Source organism: Brassica napus, chromosome A9 (assembly GCF_020379485.1).
Source record: "Brassica napus cultivar Da-Ae chromosome A9, Da-Ae, whole genome shotgun sequence".
Classification (NCBI taxonomy): domain Eukaryota; kingdom Viridiplantae; phylum Streptophyta; class Magnoliopsida; order Brassicales; family Brassicaceae; genus Brassica; species Brassica napus.
In genome coordinates, this window is record NC_063442.1 from 30,534,605 (window position 1) to 30,552,296 (window position 17,692).

General features: G+C 36.2%; 3 protein-coding genes and 1 long non-coding RNA gene across 10 annotated transcripts; all 4 read left to right on the top strand.

The window, feature by feature from the left end:
• Window positions 1–4: 4 nt before the first annotated feature.
• On the top strand, window positions 5–1,782 carry LOC125578381. Of its 2 annotated transcripts, XM_048740913.1 has the most exons (12): window positions 5–67; window positions 158–184; window positions 287–310; window positions 398–472; window positions 547–591; window positions 675–731; window positions 812–917; window positions 1,002–1,162; window positions 1,260–1,297; window positions 1,399–1,440; window positions 1,525–1,608; window positions 1,684–1,782. In XM_048740913.1, the coding sequence occupies exons 1-10, from the start codon at window positions 18–20 to the stop codon at window positions 1,401–1,403; spliced, it is 588 nt and encodes a 195-aa protein (XP_048596870.1). In that variant the 5' UTR covers window positions 5–17; the 3' UTR covers window positions 1,404–1,440; window positions 1,525–1,608; window positions 1,684–1,782. The 2 variants fall into 2 exon arrangements, with proteins under 2 accessions (XP_048596870.1, XP_048596869.1); XM_048740912.1 differs by lacking the exon at window positions 1,684–1,782 and having other exon boundaries at window positions 1,260–1,440; window positions 1,525–1,609.
• A 1,068-nt stretch (window positions 1,783–2,850) lies between these two features.
• On the top strand, window positions 2,851–4,874 carry LOC125578382. Of its 2 annotated transcripts, none has more exons than XR_007316467.1 (8): window positions 2,851–2,967; window positions 3,130–3,231; window positions 3,435–3,586; window positions 3,738–3,782; window positions 3,880–3,960; window positions 4,063–4,136; window positions 4,385–4,491; window positions 4,589–4,874. It is a non-coding gene; the product is annotated as an uncharacterized LOC125578382 (long non-coding RNA). The 2 variants fall into 2 exon arrangements; XR_007316466.1 differs by having other exon boundaries at window positions 2,852–2,967; window positions 3,429–3,586.
• A 6,242-nt stretch (window positions 4,875–11,116) lies between these two features.
• Window positions 11,117–15,121, top strand: LOC125578380. Of its 4 annotated transcripts, XM_048740906.1 has the most exons (17): window positions 11,118–11,595; window positions 11,708–11,761; window positions 12,006–12,059; window positions 12,434–12,493; window positions 12,846–12,917; window positions 13,015–13,041; window positions 13,144–13,167; window positions 13,255–13,329; window positions 13,404–13,448; window positions 13,532–13,588; window positions 13,669–13,774; window positions 13,859–14,019; window positions 14,117–14,156; window positions 14,258–14,299; window positions 14,384–14,416; window positions 14,492–14,589; window positions 14,674–15,121. In XM_048740906.1, exons 1-17 carry the CDS (start codon window positions 11,555–11,557, stop codon window positions 14,888–14,890), a joined length of 1,206 nt encoding a protein of 401 aa, XP_048596863.1. In that variant the 5' UTR covers window positions 11,118–11,554; the 3' UTR covers window positions 14,891–15,121. The 4 variants fall into 4 exon arrangements, with proteins under 4 accessions (XP_048596866.1, XP_048596863.1, XP_048596864.1 ...); XM_048740907.1 differs by lacking the exon at window positions 14,384–14,416; XM_048740908.1 differs by lacking the exon at window positions 11,708–11,761.
• A 514-nt stretch (window positions 15,122–15,635) lies between these two features.
• On the top strand, window positions 15,636–17,670 carry LOC106445056. Of its 2 annotated transcripts, none has more exons than XM_048740910.1 (8): window positions 15,636–15,772; window positions 15,940–16,041; window positions 16,244–16,401; window positions 16,553–16,597; window positions 16,695–16,785; window positions 16,877–16,950; window positions 17,200–17,306; window positions 17,404–17,670. In XM_048740910.1, the coding sequence occupies exons 1-8, from the start codon at window positions 15,752–15,754 to the stop codon at window positions 17,502–17,504; spliced, it is 699 nt and encodes a 232-aa protein (XP_048596867.1). In that variant the 5' UTR covers window positions 15,636–15,751; the 3' UTR covers window positions 17,505–17,670. The 2 variants fall into 2 exon arrangements, with proteins under 2 accessions (XP_048596867.1, XP_048596868.1); XM_048740911.1 differs by having other exon boundaries at window positions 16,695–16,773.
• Window positions 17,671–17,692: the final 22 nt, after the last annotated feature.

The window sequence follows — 17,692 nt, forward strand, 5'->3', positions numbered from 1 at the left end:
CTCGACCCTGGTTGTAAATGCATATCGTTATAAAGGTAGGAGGAGATGACTCGACTCCAATATCCAAGTAGGCCTTGACCTAAATGTTTTTTTTATTTGATGTGTTCTGTTTTGCCTCTGTGCTTACTGTTGTCTTTCTCTCTCTCTCTCTCTCTAGGTTCCTCTTGATAGATGTTGACTCCATGTAAGACTCGCCTCCTCCATAGATCGGATCGTTTATTTTACCTGGCTTTCTCTCTTGCTTGATTGATTCTGTTCGCTTCTTACTTGTTCGTTCGTTAATTAGGTGCCTGCATCTTCCTTTTGTCCGGTAAGGATTTCCCCCTATTGACACTATGGTTAGATGTTTTCGCTTAAGATTCTCTCTCTCTCTCTCTCTCTCTCGCTTGCTTGCTAGGGTTGTCTCCACTGTGGAAGGAGTAGATGCAACACGTATAGCGGAAGGAGGAGATGACTCGACTCCAATATCCAAGTAAGCCTTGACCTAATTGTTTTGATGTGTTCTTTTATGCCTCTTTGCTCAGTTTTGTCTTAATCTTTTGCTAGGTTTCTATTGATCATCAGAGCAATAGGAGATTACGACTTTTCCAAGTAAGACTCCATAGAACTTGCAAGGAGGAGTTGTCTGCTTCCTAGATCCTTGTTTCCTGATGCATTCCTTGATTGTATGATAGTGTGTCCCTGAGCTCTCCTTCAATACCAAGGCTGCCAGCTCCTTATCTCGTTTTTATGTAATCACTCTTCTTCCATTTGCTATTTCTTTATTTGGTTATATATATATATATATAACTCTTTTATGATCCATCTACAGGGAGGAATTCCTTAAACCCTATGCCAAGGCGAGACGCACCAAGGACAGAACTTTAGTTGCTGCTTTAACTGCTTGTGGGAAAAAGTGGACCTTCATGTCCAAGACTGTAAGTTGTCTTTTGTTCTTGTCTTATGGATGGTGATTTTTACTTGGCTTCATTCTTTAATAAGTAAGTCTCATGCGTGTTCAGGACCAGGAACCTTTCCGTCTTGAGTCTGCTAAACGTATGGATGTGTACCAGAAGCACAGGGCAGTCTTCGACCGCCTTTTCTATCCCATGCAGCCTCCTTCTGATGGTGAATTTGATGACGAGCCTGGTCAGCAAATTATGTCTCCATTCGGCATTTTCGTGTAAGCAGCTTCCCTCTTATCTTCTTTTACTTATCCTATTTAGATAGAAACGTTTTTTTGTGTTGCATGTTTTGATCCGTGTGTGTTTCTTTAATAGTGAATACGAGGTTCCTCGCCGGCACGCGTCTCACAAGCGTGAGTGCTCGGTGACATCTCTCTCTCTTTTTTTAAAAAAAAATAAAAAATAATAATAATAAAGACTCAGTTATGTAGTTTAATGTTTCCCTTTTGGACAGTTTAATGGTTCATTTGGAAAATGGAATTCCATGTCAGCTGAGGTAATTAATTGTTCATCGATTTCATCACTTGTTTTTGGTTTTATCTGTTTGACCTTTCATGATGATTCTTTTTTTATTGTATAGGATAAGGCTCCCTTTGTTACCTTGTCTAACGACCGAATGAGGGTGCATCAGTTGGTGTCCATTGCGTTCTTTGCGCATTTACTTGTAAGCCATAGTAGTTGATTGGACAGTTTCTTTAATTGTTTTGTTCTTTTGTCCTAACTGCGTTGTGTGTTTCAGGACAAATACCGTGATGTGAATTACCATGAATCATCTTCTGATGGTTCCTCTGAAGAAACCGAGTATTTTCGCCCAACAAATGGGCTTCTAGTTTATCTGTAAGCATTCTATCATATGATCTTACAACATTTTATTGTTTCTTCTATCAACCATCACTAACTATGTATGTTACTTTGGTTCAGGGAGGAGTTTCTGAGTGAGTACGAGAAGGATAAAAAAGTACTCAAAAAGAGCAGCACGCTCGTTTTGAAGAGCTAGTCCAAGAATGGGACATGATGACTGAAGAGCAGCGCTGTCCTTATCACGACAAGGCTAAGAAGTTAATGAACATGTATGATCACACAGTCTTCGCAACTTGCGTTAGGATTTCCAGAAGCAGGCTTCGCAACTTGCGTTAGGATTTCCAGAAGCAGATGAGCTATCAACTGTGAGATAAGTAAGCAAAGAGACTAATCAAAAGTCTAGTTTGGGATTATAATGATGCTCAGCTTGAATTTCTTAGTAATGCATTCTTAGAAAATTCTGTTACCTAAGACGTTTGCGTAGCACAGGATCTTAAGATGTTTTCTATGACTTTTGACCATTCGGTCTATAGTAAAAATAATATGGACAAAGTATTACTCTTTGACCATTCTGTCTAGTAAAAAATACGAGAAAGAACTAAAAATCTCCACATAAGAAATATAATGGTTATTGAGCAAAAAAAGATAAATATAGATATAACCTACTAAACTCAGATGATTAAAGGGAAAAAAAAACAAATCATCTTGTACTGCACCGCTACACGAACATAAATGCAGAGTTTGGCTTGGACATATGTACTGCACCGCTACACGAACGCGCACGCATAAGCTTGAAATGCGAGACAATCAGCATCGACCGTGTTGTTGTTACTTCCCTTGTCAACTAAATATTTTACATGTTACTTATCCTCACAGTTTTTTTTTATTTACTCGTGACCATGGGAAAAAAATATCCCATTTTGAAATTTACATTTATGTAAATAAAGGCTTTGTTAACAAAAAAAAAAAAAAAAAAAAATACAGGGACAAGAAGTAACTGGAAAAAAAAAGTTATTCTTTCAAGTAACATTGTAAAAAAAGATTACTTAACCGCAGACCGGATCGGTAGGTCAAACAAGAACTTTACATATAATCAGGCGGCAGCCTCTCTCTTCGCTCTTTCTATCTATCTCTCTCTCTCTCTGGTAGTTGTCGGAATCCTAATAGCTTCGGCCGCCGTGGTGATTGTCGGAATCCTAATATGCCAAGGAATAGATTGAGGGTGCGTCTTCTCGATGTACTATCTTGTAGTTAAATTCATTCACTGGACTGCTGTTTGCTCTCTCTCTCTCTCTCTCTCTCTCTCTCTCTCTCTCTCTCTCTCTCTCTTCTCTCTCTCTCTCTCTCTCTCTAACTATCTATGGTCGTTATGTCTTTTTATAAGTTACCCTGCCTGAGACTCGACGAGTGGGCTGCCTTTACGTTGGAGAAGCTCAATCGTTCAAAGGGATCCAATTTTCTCGCGGATTGCCTCGTAGAATTGAGGGTATGTGTTTTGATCAAAAGTTTTAATCTTTCTTCTTGTATCTCTGTCTTTACTAGCATACGAGAATTTAATGATTTTCTGAACCTCAGAGTTTCAAAGTCGTGACTTTTATTAAGATTTGGCTTCTTTAGTTTGTAATCATCAATGGTCTCTTGTTTTTATCTGCTATTTGTTGAGTTTTGGTTGGTTAAACGCAGGATCAGAACGCATCAAAAGATTTTATTTTGCTTCTTGAAGAGTTGTTGCCGTATGCACAATCTGTGGAGTCATATAAGCGGTCTTCAGAATTCATCTTCTTAAAACTTGTCTCTGAATTACAAATGGAAGCAAGATTCTCTCTTGATTCCATCCTCAGGTTTGCTACTATTTTCTAGCTTGGTCATCGGACCATCTTTCTGCATCTGGATCCATGTTTGGTCCATGCTTATCAGTGTCACTCCATCGTATTTAACCACCACACAACTTTGGAATCACATTCTAATCATTTTCTTTTCTCTTTGCCACAGTTTGATTGCTGCTTTATCAGGAGATCTCAAGTACGATTTTGCTCCGTGAGTACTTCTCAAAACTATATATAGTCTTTTGACCATTCCTTATCTATGTTTCCCACCATTTTTCTTTTGTATGATTTTTTTTTCTCTTGTGTAGCTTCCTTCCACGGCTTGTCAAGTCGTTATTAATTCTCCTGAATAATGGTGGTGTCTGAAAAATGCAGAGACTATTGAGCAGGTTTTTGCTCTTGTATTTTCCCACTCAGGACATTGCTTTTTTCTTTTTCTTTTATAATATATATATATAGTATTGAATTTTGGCCCCTTTTATTCCATGCAGATATTCACATCCTGGTCTAAAATAATAGAAAACCTAAGGTTTTGTTTCGCACGCGACGTCCGAGGTGCTCTCAGGTAAATACACAACTCCAGTCTAGCCAGGCAATGTATGTTTCTTACTGCGGTGTGGATCAGTTCATGAATAGGTCACTCTGGTCTCAGTTGAGGATTCTTGTGGTTAACATGTTGATGTTCTCTGGTCCTTGGCCCAATAAAAATGTTGATTAGTTTCTTCTTTTCTTTGTTATGTGGCTGAATATTGTAGGTGCTGTTTATTCATTTTGCATTTTTGTTGTAATGTCTTAATTCTGGCCTTTGGTTAGGAGTACATTGGAGCTGAGGTACTACCCCAGTGACATTATCAATGAAAAAATGTCAAAATCGATGTCATGTGTGTTGGATCTAGCTCGGCCCAGTCAGCTTCAAAAAGGTGTTTAATTGCCTTGTCATTTGTTATGTTCAATACTTCAATCTATTTGTAGGGGACAGTGCAGCTGAATCTTTATCTTTCGAACATTTATTTACAGGGATCAAGATGATCCTTTCTGAAGTAGCAGAGCAACCGGAAAGAGCTGCTAGAGCTGGTTTCCTCCATTATGATATGATTGTGAGGCTGCAGAAATCTTAAAACAAAGACCTGGTCTTTGGTTTTTATGTGGGGTGTTATTTAATGTCAGGTCTATAAAGTTCTTTTATTATCTTCAAGATTTGAAATCTTCATATTATTTTATAAGAACTTAGAGCAACTCCATTGGTAAGAGCCCATTAAGGGTTGTAATGAATAATTTAGTAGTTAATTTTGTGATTTGAAAAGTTTAGGTCTACAAAGAGAAAATAGTTTTGCCATGATTTGTAAGTGGTGCAAACTAGCACACTGAGTGATTCACATCATGATCTTGCCTATGAATTAGATACGTTTAACAAAAACAAAAGTTTATGATGAAAGTCTAGCTAGAAAAAGAAACGAAATCGGTCTAGCACTTGGATGCTGCAGCTCCAACGAGCGCCATGAGTTTGCAATATATTATCATCATCACACATGCCTCCCCTTTTTAGCAAGTACAGATGTTGATGCGGCTTGTTTCGTCGGAAGTAAGGACAAGGTGCTGCCTAGAACCTCTTCAGGAAGCCAGCTGACTAAATCTCTCAAGCCAGCGTCTTTTTCAATAGGGCCTGAAACATGAAGGAAGGAAAATAAGGTAAGGCAGCAGTTTCCAGCATCGTTTGTTGTCACCCCGAAAAGATAAGCCAACCAGATTCTTGAACACCGGTTAGTCCGTGTTTAACACATCGAGAAATCACCTGAAACATCATCACACACACATATAAGCATCAATAATGAGAATGTCTTTTTTTAATGAGTTATGTTAAGTACGAGAATACGGTAGAGCAGCTTGGGTTCGTTTGATTTTCAGAATTTGCAAAATTAATTCTAATGAGGACCATGTGGTCCAATCCTTAAGACTCTTTTCGACCATTTTTTTTCTTACCATAAACTAAATCTTTTATTTTATTTTGTATCATTATTTATTACCGGGCTGAGTTTTCATTTTTGTCTTTTATCTATAATATTTTCAATTCATTGTATATTTATATACTTTTCATTTTAATGACGGTTTTGTCTATCTTTCCCTTGTTTTTTGATTGCATATTTTGTGTCCAATATATGAATAGCCTATTAGCTTTACATTCTCCAGACAAATTCTATAACAAAAAATAAGCTAGTTCTATATATTTCATTTCAAATGTTCTTTTATGTTAGCACATAAATAAACTAACTAAATAAAGACAAAACATGCCGAATGAAAAAAAAAAGACGAATGATACATGATTTTAACGTGAAGAACATTCCCATGCTTCAAGAAATTCTATCACCTCAATGGTCACCTCTTCTGTCTGATTTGCAAAACATAACTTGTACTCTAAAGTTTTTTTTTCTTGTCATTTAGATATCTTGGAAAATGTAATTTTTGATAACCACATACCATAGTCGTGTGTTCACCAGTTTTTGGCGCTGATTTAGAGCTCTTTACTTGTCAGTTCACTCATCCATTCTCCCTTGCTGTGATTTGATATAGAATTTATGAATCATTTAATACATATTTGAAAATCATATAACCAATAACACTAGATTTAGTTCAGATTTTCAAATCCATTAAAATACAACAACCAATAACCCCACAAAATTATTAAATGGTACTATTTGAGATGGATGAAACCCGATGCTTTCAAAAGTTGAGATAAAATTCCTTCATCAAGGTCAAATTGGTATCATTACTTTTTGTTAAAAGTGTTCCCCATATATTGTGATTGATTTCTTAAACTGTTCTCAAATCTAGACAATTACAGTAACTAAGTTAGGCTTCAAATGGTAACAGCGGTTTGACCGGTGCAGGACAAGCATATTGGATACTGCGGTGCAGTTTATATGCAGTTTGTATAAGAGAAATGCATGCTGCGGAACAACTGCGGTTTGTTTAAAAAAAGTTGTTCAAAACAAAAAATGAATGACATATACCATAAATAGTGCAACTGCGGGATACATATGATATACTTATTTTTACAAACTAAAAATCAGTGATACTAGTATAATTATTAAAAATTAAATTTTCTTTTAAAAAATTATTTTATAAATCTCAAATATAAAATTTAATATGCTATTACTGAGATATATTGGCAATTATGTTATGTTTAAATATTTTAATTGCGCTAGTTGTCTTTAAACAAAATTTCATTAAAATATCCAAAAATATTTTGTTAATTTATAAAACAATTATAAATTTAGATGCCACTGATACTAGTATAATTTAAACAACTATGTTATTTAATTTATAAAAATCCTTATATATCTGAAAAACTTTACAAATCATATCCACATATCTCTTCATATAAAATATTGTATTTCAAATTTCAAAATTGTAGCTAGTCATTGGCACATTTATCTGAAACAAAATCAAACCAAACCAAAAAACGAGGTTTGGTTTGGGTTTCGATCCTATCAATTATACTAGTTGATCCTATATTTCTATAAGCGAAAAACCGAAACCAAACCGTGAACCGAATAGGTACTTGAATTTATATAATATAGTTTATATATTTATAAATATTAACTACATTTAGTTTTAAAATAATAAAATATTATTTAAACTGAACATGTATTTATAGATCAGTTCCGGTGCAGGTTTTCGAGTTCGGGAAAAATATCCAAGTCTAATGTAAATGACGGAGAAATGCACGCATTAGCATTCATATTTTGTAAAGTTGATATTATTTTTCGTTAGAAATACAATGATACATAACACAAGAGTGTACAGAGAAAATTGGTTTTATGTACATTTATAATATAAAAACAAAAAAATGAAAAATATTTAAACCACCTACAGTATATCGAACCACACCTTTTATACATACATATTTACACCATGCGTTCTGCCTTGACAAGACTATAAAGTAATATTTTGTTTTATTTATTATTTTACTTTTCCCATTATCCAAGTAAACAAAATGCATATGAATAGTAACACATCATTACAGACCTCTTCGTCCCGCTACGGAACGCGTTCAACATTCATATAGCCTTAATTATTAGCTTGAACTTTACAGCTAAAAAATTTTAACTATAGTTTGAACTTTCAAGATATAAAACAATCAGATTAACCTTCTAGTTCAATCAAGTCACGCGGGAGAGTATGTGAACCTTTATTTTTTTTCACTTAGATCATAGTTTTTATTATTTTGTCTTGGGACCAAATCAGAAATTTAATAATTTACTTTGTTTATATTTGATTTCTTTAGTATTAAATCTGGCTATCATTTTCATGTTTCTCTCTTCTTATCAACTTGATCACTTTCTCATACGATATATTGAATATTACTGACGTTCCAATGAATAATTCATACATTAACAATACAAAGTACTCCTTTTTGTTCTCTTTTGTTATCATGTGTTAGTGGTACTAAATTATAATTCATAAAAAGTCATCTCAGAATTTTTTAATTTCTTAATTGCTAACAAAAAGATATCTTCTACATACTAGAGCACAATTTACATGACCAATAATTTTCAGACACATGTCATTATGTTTTAAAAAGAAATATTATCAATATTTAAAAAATAATTGATGCAAAAGAAAAAGTTAACAAACAATCGCTTCAGTTTTTTGAAACCGCAAAACCGAAACTCCTAAAATTTCTCATATCACGTTCAAATTTAAAAGATAAATCATTTAATCTATAACTTCCAGTCATGCCACGATTTCAATCAGTTTGAACTCTTTATATAATTTGCACCAACTAACTCTTCCAGTCATCTCTCTTTTATTTCCCGTCGTCTTATCTTCTTCATCTTCATCTTCTTTGTTTTTGTTTTGAATGTAGCAAAAAGTCCATACAAATTTATGCCTTGCTTTTATTCAGATTCTTTTTTTCTCAATTAATACTTTCTGATCCCTTTTGAAGGACTCAGGTTGAGGATAAAACTCAATACACTAACAGAAAACAGAGCTTTGTTCGACTGAGGTAACAACAAGTATATATGAAGCTATTATTATACAAATTAGGTATTTACAAATCTATTTGTTATGGTTTAATTATTTTACAGATATGTTTTATTGTAACGAAACAGATTAGAAATCCGTTTTTTTTTTGTCTGAACAGATCAGAAATCTGTTTTTTGGTGTGCACACATATTATAAATCAGTTTACGAGTCTTTTGTGTCACCTTATGAGTCTGTTATTATACACAAGATATATCTCTTGTCCCTACAAAATTAGAAGTGTAGCATTCACACACTAACACATAAAAAAAGAAAACGGTAATACAACCGGTTTAATGCTGAACTTCTAATTTAGGCGTTCCTTTTTATCCAGTTCCAGAAAATATAACTAAAACAATGTTTAGGTTTGATAAAAAAGGACGGAATATTAAAAAGAAATGTCCGCAGACACTGGTACGCACGATGATTATATTTTGTTTCTTAGTTCTCAAGGTTTAAATTTTAGGGAAGTGAGTTTTATAATATGGAGTCTTGCAACTCTGAATCAAATCAGCGACGAGAGTGATTATGCTTTCATCGAAGCTTCTTAATTAGATTAAAGTTTCTCTCTTACTCATTTTGCTGTTTCTGTGGGTTTCTCTTCTTGGTTTTATTTGTAGGCAGATATACTCCCATGCATAGCATGGGCTCAATACTAGCTAGTTCATTGTATAAAATAGAAACTATGCATAAATGGAGAAACCAATCAGTAAGCGAAGATACAAAGTGAAAATAAACCAACGAACAAACCGTACCACACGATCAGTAAGCTTAATGACTTAACTAAATCATGTAAGAGGTTAATTATTTACAGTAAATACACCAACAAAAATTCATCCGTCGACATCAATAGACTAGTCAAACCCGATCCAGAACCGTAGATCCTCCCAGCATCCCCGGAGTTGCCACTGCCAGTGTCTTGTTGTTGAGTGGACGGTGTTGTAGTTCTAGACCCGTTGAAGTTAGGATTCGATCGAACCATACAAATACTGAACTCCTTCCACGTCATCGATATGCAAGTCAACCTTACGCCTCCCTGTCGTGATGGTCGGAAACATGATAAGAGTCTTGAACCGAGGAATGACCTAACCCTAGGAGATGTCCTATCTCATGAACAGCCACCGATCCAGTTCTCGGCGCTGTCAAGGTGGAAATGTCCGTTGGAGCTGCTGTTATACGAAGAAAAAAAGACCAAGAAGAGGCTACTAGACTGCGCTACTAAATGGTGTCGTTTTCTGGATATATTAATAGTTGAATTCTGAAATATTCAAGAGATATTGGTTTATTGGTCTGAAAATCAACGTACAATCTCCACCTTACACGTGAAATCAGATGATTTGTTATGAGATCTTTGCAGTAGCTGACATTTTTTTTTAACAAATTACTTTCATTAATAATCAAAGAAATCATTTGACAAAGCAGAGCTAATGAAATTAGGTACAAAGCTATAGAAATGAAAAGATGATAGTGAAGGGATTGCGTGCTTTGCAAGGTTGTCTGTGTGTATTGGAAAGTCGGTTTGTCCAACAGAATTGAGCATCTTTAAACTTTGTTTTCCATTGTAACCAGTTTGTAACTGTGTTTATATTATCTCCCTTCAAAGAGGACATTTCGATACCCGTTACTCCAGCATTTAATCATAGCAAATAGCAAAGCTTGAAATTCACTTTCCAAAGCATTTCGTTGTTGCGGATTAGAGGCATGGGCCCATGCTAACTGAATAGTACCAATATTTGTGAAAAGCCGTAGAGAGGAAGAATGTAAAAAGAAAAAATAGACTAGCACGTCGACAACGACTGGACTGCTACCGTGTATATCGTAGCAATGTTTGCCATGTTTTAAGTTTAAGAAAATATATATATAATTCTTGAGCTTTATTTAGTTATGGAAGTAGTTTACATAAAATCCTTATGGAGTTCGTTCGTAATAAACCTTGGTACATAAAAATGAAACTGAAAGTTATTAAAATCTTGGATACTTCTTTTTGCTAAAGCATCAGTCGGATGATTTTCATCCCGCACGATGCAAATATGCGATCTAACTGTGACATTTAATAAAAATGTATTAAGTTAAAGAAGGTTAAATACACATTTTACCACACTGGACCTCTGTTAGTTTTTTATACTGGTTGATCCCTGTCTACAACTAAGAGATTTGGAAGGGCTTATCTAACCCAGCAGACATGGGCATTTCGAAAATAGATACATATGAAGCCTAGTCAAAAGTCAAAGCATATGTAGAGTGGCTATAAATAAAAGATTTGACTGTAATTAACCATCTAATTCCCGGCCTCTAAAATTGGAAAGGGAATAAAAAGGAAACATTCATTCAGGAATGTCTATAAATAAAAAAAAAAAAAATTTATTTGATTGGGCCTAGAATGTCTAAATATAAAAAAAAAAAGAAAGAAGAGATTTAGCTGCAATTAAGGAACGATTAACCTCTTAATTCCCAGGCCTATAAAATAGGAAATAAAGAAGAAGCATTTATTAAAAACAATCAATATAAATAAGGCAACCCTCAAGTCACTTTCATCTCTCTGCGTCTCTCTTTCTCTCTCTTTCTGTATTTTTTTTTCTGTGTTCTAGGCTGAGATTTCTTGGTTTCTCGATCTCTAAAATTCAGTAACACGAAAATGACCTATTTATCATCTCGTCTTATTTGTGTAGATTTTATTATAGTATATAGTTTGAAAAACAAAATAAAGTACTTTTTGTCTCATCTGTTTGAGAGAATGGCCTTGGCCTTGGCCTTGGCCTTGGCCTTGGAGGGGAAGGAATGCGCTGCCATTGGTTGGAAAATGAAATTCACACCCAAAATAAATATATATCTCTCTCTCGTATAAAACCCTCCCACACTTGCAAAAGCAAGAAACCCTAAGATCTTCCTCCTCTCGCTCATCTCCGACTCCAAACCGTACAATCTCATCTCGCCTCTCAGCTTTTCTTGCTTGCGATCATGGAAGGAAGTGCGACTCCGATCGTGGAACCAGAATCCAAGTAAGACTCGCCTCATCGATTATTTTTTCTTGCTTGATGATTCTGTTCGTTTCTTACTTTTCGCTTAAGGTTCTCTCTCTCTCTCACTCTCTCCCTCTCACGTGCTTGCTAGGTTTGGCTCGAACGTGGAAGGAACTGAGACTCCGATTGTGGAAGCAGAGTCCAAGTAAGACTCTCCTCCGCCATAGATCGCATCGTTTATTGCTTGATGAACTTGTTCGCCTGTTTTTGCTCAAGATCTCCTTTATTGTTTTTGCTTAAGATCCTCCATAGATCCTTTGTTTTTTGTGTGGTTTGTTGCTTTTTCGATGAACCTGCTACAGATCCTCCATAGATCCTTTATTGTTGTGGCTTGTTGCTTATTCGATGAACCTGTTTAAGATCCTCTCTCACTCTTACTTGCTGGCTAGGTTTGGCTCGACCGTGGAAGGTAGCGAGACTCCGGCTGTGGAACCAGAGCCCAAGTAAGACTCGCCTCCTCCATAGATCCTTTATTTTTGTGTGGCTTGCTTGCTTGTTTGATGAACCTGTTTATTTTTCTGGCTTGCTTGTTTGATAAACCTGTTTAAACTTTGTACTTCCCTTACTTATAAAGTCCTTTCGTTTTGATATGTGTATTCTTTAGCTGATCTGAGCTAATCTATTTAACATTGTACCACCACATTTTTGTTGCTTGTTTGATGCGCCTGTTTTTGCTTAAGATCCTCCATAGATCCTTTATTTTTGTGTGGTTTGTTGCTTGTTTGAAGAGCTTGTTTTTGCTTAATATCCTCCATAGATCCTTTATTTTTGTGGCTTGCTTGCTTGTTTGATGTTCTCTCTCTTACTTGTTTGCTAGGGATGGCTCGACCGTGGAAGCAAGTGAGAATGATAATCCGATTGTGGAAGCAGCGTCCAAGTAAGACTCTCCTCCTCCATAGATCCTTTATTGTTTTTGCTTAAGACTCTCTCTCTCTCTCTCTCTCTCTCTCTCTCTCTCTCTCTCTCTCTCTCTCTCTCTCTCTCTCTCTCTCTCTCTCTCTCTCTCTCTCTCTCTCTCTCTCTCTCTCTCTCTCTCTCTCTCTCTCTCTCTCTCTCTCTCTCTCTCTCTCTCTCTCTCTCTCTCTCTCTCTCTCTCTCTCTCTCTCTCTCTCTCTCTCTCTCTCTCTCTCTCTCTCTCTCTCTCTCTCTCTCTCTCTCTCTCTCTCTCTCTCTCTCTCTCTCTCTCTCTCTCTCTCTCTCTCTCTCTCTCTCTCTTACTTGTTTGCTAGGGATGGCTCGACCCTGGTTGTAAATGCATATCGTATAAAGGTAGGAGGAGATGACTCGACTCCAATATCCAAGTAGGCCTTGACCTAAATGTTTTTTTTATTTGATGTGTTCTGTTTTGCCTCTGTGCTTACTGTTTTACTGTTTCTTTCTCTCTCTCTCTCTCTCTAGGTTCCTCTTGATAGATGTTGACTCCATGTAAGACTCGCCTCCTCCATAGATCGGATCGTTTATTTTACCTGGCTTTCTCTCTTGCTTGATTGATTCTGTTCGCTTCTTACTTGTTCGTTCGTTAATTAGGTGCCTGCATCTTCCTTTTGTCCGGTAAGGATTTCCCCCTATTGACACTATGGTTAGATGTTTTCGCTTAAGATTCTCTCTCTCTCTCTCTCTCTCTCGCTTGCTTGCTAGGGTTGTCTCCACTGTGGAAGGAGTAGATGCAACACGTATAGCGGAAGGAGGAGATGACTCGACTCCAATATCCAAGTAAGCCTTGACCTAATTGTTTTGATGTGTTCTTTTATGCCTCTTTGCTCAGTTTTGTCTTAATCTTTTGCTAGGTTTCTATTGATCATCAGAGCAATAGGAGATTACGACTTTTCCAAGTAAGACTCCATAGAACTTGCAAGGAGGAGTTGTCTGCTTCCTAGATCCTTGTTTCCTGATGCATTCCTTGATTGTATGATAGTGTGTCCCTGAGCTCTCCTTCAATACCAAGGCTGCCAGCTCCTTATCTCGTTTTTATGTAATCACTCTTCTTCCATTTGCTATTTCTTTATTTGGTTATATATATATATATATAACTCTTTTATGATCCATCTACAGGGAGGAATTCCTTAAACCCTATGCCAAGGCGAGACGCACCAAGGACAGAACTTTAGTTGCTGCTTTAACTGCTTGTGGGAAAAAGTGGACCTTCATGTCCAAGACTGTAAGTTGTCTTTTGTTCTTGTCTTATGGATGGTGATTTTTACTTGGCTTCATTCTTTAATAAGTAAGTCTCATGCGTGTTCAGGACCAGGAACCTTTCCGTCTTGAGTCTGCTAAACGTATGGATGTGTACCAGAAGCACAGGGCAGTCTTCGACCGCCTTTTCTATCCCATGCAGCCTCCTTCTGATGGTGAATTTGATGACGAGCCTGGTCAGCAAATTATGTCTCCATTCGGCATTTTCGTGTAAGCAGCTTCCCTCTTATCTTCTTTTACTTATCCTATTTAGATAGAAACGTTTTTTTGTGTTGCATGTTTTGATCCGTGTGTGTTTCTTTAATAGTGAATACGAGGTCTTCCTCGCCGGCACGCGTCTCACAAGCGTGAGTGCTCGGTGACATCTCTCTCTCTTTTTTTAAAAAAAAATAAAAAATAATAATAATAAAGACTCAGTTATGTAGTTTAATGTTTCCCTTTTGGACAGTTTAATGGTTCATTTGGAAAATGGAATTCCATGTCAGCTGAGGTAATTAATTGTTCATCGATTTCATCACTTGTTTTTGGTTTTATCTGTTTGACCTTTCATGATGATTCTTTTTTTATTGTATAGGATAATTCCATTGCGTTCTTTGCGCATTTACTTGTAAGCCATAGTAGTTGATTGGACAGTTTCTTTAATTGTTTTGTTCTTTTGTCCTAACTGCGTTGTGTGTTTCAGGACAAATACCGTGATGTGAATTACCATGAATCATCTTCTGATGGTTCCTCTGAAGAAACCGAGTATTTTCGCCCAACAAATGGGCTTCTAGTTTATCTGTAAGCATTCTATCATATGATCTTACAACATTTTATTGTTTCTTCTATCAACCATCACTAACTATGTATGTTACTTTGGTTCAGGGAGGAGTTTCTGAGTGAGTACGAGAAGGATAAAAAAGTACTCAAAAAGAGCAGCACGCTCGTTTTTGAAGAGCTAGTCCAAGAATGGGACATGATGACTGAAGAGCAGCGCTGTCCTTATCACGACAAGGCTAAGAAGTTAATGAACATGTATGATCACACAGTCTTCGCAACTTGCGTTAGGATTTCCAGAAGCAGGCTTCGCAACTTGCGTTAGGATTTCCAGAAGCAGATGAGCTATCAACTGTGAGATAAGTAAGCAAAGAGACTAATCAAAAGTCTAGTTTGGGATTATAATGATGCTCAGCTTGAATTTCTTAGTAATGCATTCTTAGAAAATTCTGTTACCTAAGACGTTTGCGTAGCACAGGATCTTAAGATGTTTTCTATGACTTTTGACCATTCGGTCTATAGTAAAAATACATATGGACAAAGTATTACTCTTTGACCATTCTGTCTAGTAAAAATACGAGAAAGAACTAAAAATCTCCACATAAGAAATATAATGGTTATTGAGCAAAAAAAGATAAATATAGATATAACCTACTAAACTCAGATGATTAAAGGGAAAAAAAACAAATCATCTTGTACTGCACCGCTACACGAACATAAATGCAGAGTTTGGCTTGGACATATGTACTGCACCGCTACACGAACGCGCACGCATAAGCTTGAAATGCGAGACAATCAGCATCGACCGTGTTGTTGTTACTTCCCTTGTCAACTAAATATTTTACATGTTACTTATCCTCACAGTTTTTTATTTATTTACTCGTGACCATGGGAAAAAAATATCCCATTTTGAAATTTACATTTATGTAAATAAAGGCTTTGTTAACAAAAAAAAAAAAAAAAAAAATACAGGGACAAGAAGTAACTGGAAAAAAAAAGTTATTCTTTCAAGTAACATTGTAAAAAAAGATTACTTAACCGCAGACCGGATCGGTAGGTCAAACAAGAACTTTACATATAATCAGGCGGCAGCCTCTCTCTTCGCTCTTTCTATCTATCTCTCTCTCTCTCTGGTAGTTGTCGGAATCCTAATAGCTTCGGCCGTGGTGATTGTCGGAATCCTAATATGCCAAGGAATAGATTGAGGGTGCGTCTTCTCGATGTACTATCTTGTAGTTAAATTCATTCACTGGACTGCTGTTTGCTCTCTCTCTCTCTCTCTCTCTCTCTCTCTCTCTCTCTCTCTCTCTCTCTCTCTCTCTCTCTCTCTCTCTCTCTCTCTAACTATCTATGGTCGTTATGTCTTTTTATAAGTTACCCTGCCTGAGACTCGACGAGTGGGCTGCCTTTACGTTGGAGAAGCTCAATCGTTCAAAGGGATCCAATTTTCTCGCGGATTGCCTCGTAGAATTGAGGGTATGTGTTTTGATCAAAAGTTTTAATCTTTCTTCTTCTTGTATCTCTGTCTTTACTAGCATACGAGAATTTTAATGATTTTCTGAACCTCAGAGTTTCAAAGTCGTGACTTTTATTAAGATTTGGCTTCTTTAGTTTGTAATCATCAATGGTCTCTTGTTTTTATCTGCTATTTTGTTGAGTTTTGGTTGGTTAAACGCAGGATCAGAACGCATCAAAAGATTTTATTTTGCTTCTTGAAGAGTTGTTGCCGTATGCACAATCTGTGGAGTCATATAAGCGGTCTTCAGAATTCATCTTCTTAAAACTTGTCTCTGAATTACAAATGGAAGCAAGATTCTCTCTTGATTCCATCCTCAGGTTTGCTACTATTTTCTAGCTTGGTCATCGGACCATCTTTCTGCATCTGGATCCATGTTTGGTCCATGCTTATCAGTGTCACTCCATCGTATTTAACCACCACACAACTTTGGAATCACATTCTAATCATTTTCTTTTCTCTTTGCCACAGTTTGATTGCTGCTTTATCAGGAGATCTCAAGTACGATTTTGCTCCGTGAGTACTTCTCAAAACTATATATAGTCTTTTGACCATTCCTTATCTATGTTTCCCACCATTTTTCTTTTGTATGATTTTTTTTTCTCTTGTGTAGCTTCCTTCCACGGCTTGTCAAGTCGTTATTAATTCTCCTGAATAATGGTGGTCTGAAAAATGCAGAGACTATTGAGCAGGTTTTTGCTCTTGTATTTTCCCACTCAGGACATTGCTTTTTTCTTTTTCTTTTATATATATATATATATAGTATTGAATTTTGGCCCCTTTTATTCCATGCAGATATTCACATCCTGGTCTAAAATAATAGAAAACCTAAGGTTTTGTTTCGCACGCGACGTCCGAGGTGCTCTCAGGTAAATACACAACTCCAGTCTAGCCAGGCAATGTATGTTTCTTACTGCGGTGTGGATCAGTTCATGAATAGGTCACTCTGGTCTCAGTTGAGGATTCTTGTGGTTAACATGTTGATGTTCTCTGGTCCTTGGCCCAATAAAAATGTTGATTAGTTTCTTCTTTTCTTTGTTATGTGGCTGAATATTGTAGGTGCTGTTGTATTCATTTTGCATTTTTGTTGTAATGTCTTAATTCTGGCCTTTGGTTAGGAGTACATTGGAGCTGAGGTACTACCCCAGTGACATTATCAATGAAAAAATGTCAAAATCGATGTCATGTGTGTTGGATCTAGCTCGGCCCAGTCAGCTTCAAAAAGGTGTTTAATTGCCTTGTCATTTGTTATGTTCAATACTTCAATCTATTTGTAGGGGACAGTGCAGCTGAATCTTTATCTTTCGAACATTTATTTACAGGGATCAAGATGATCCTTTCTGAAGTAGCAGAGCAACCGGAAAGAGCTGCTAGAGCTGGTTTCCTCCATTATGATATGATTGTGAGGCTGCAGAAATCTTAAAACAAAGACCTGGTCTTTGGTTTTTATGTGGGGTGTTATTTAATGTCAGGTCTATAAAGTTCTTTTATTATCTTCAAGATTTGAAATCTTCATATTATTTATAAGAACTTACTAGTGTGGATTCTTATTCTGAATTTTGTTTTTAATAATATACTCTAGTACTTCATTTACAAATGATTCAAGATACA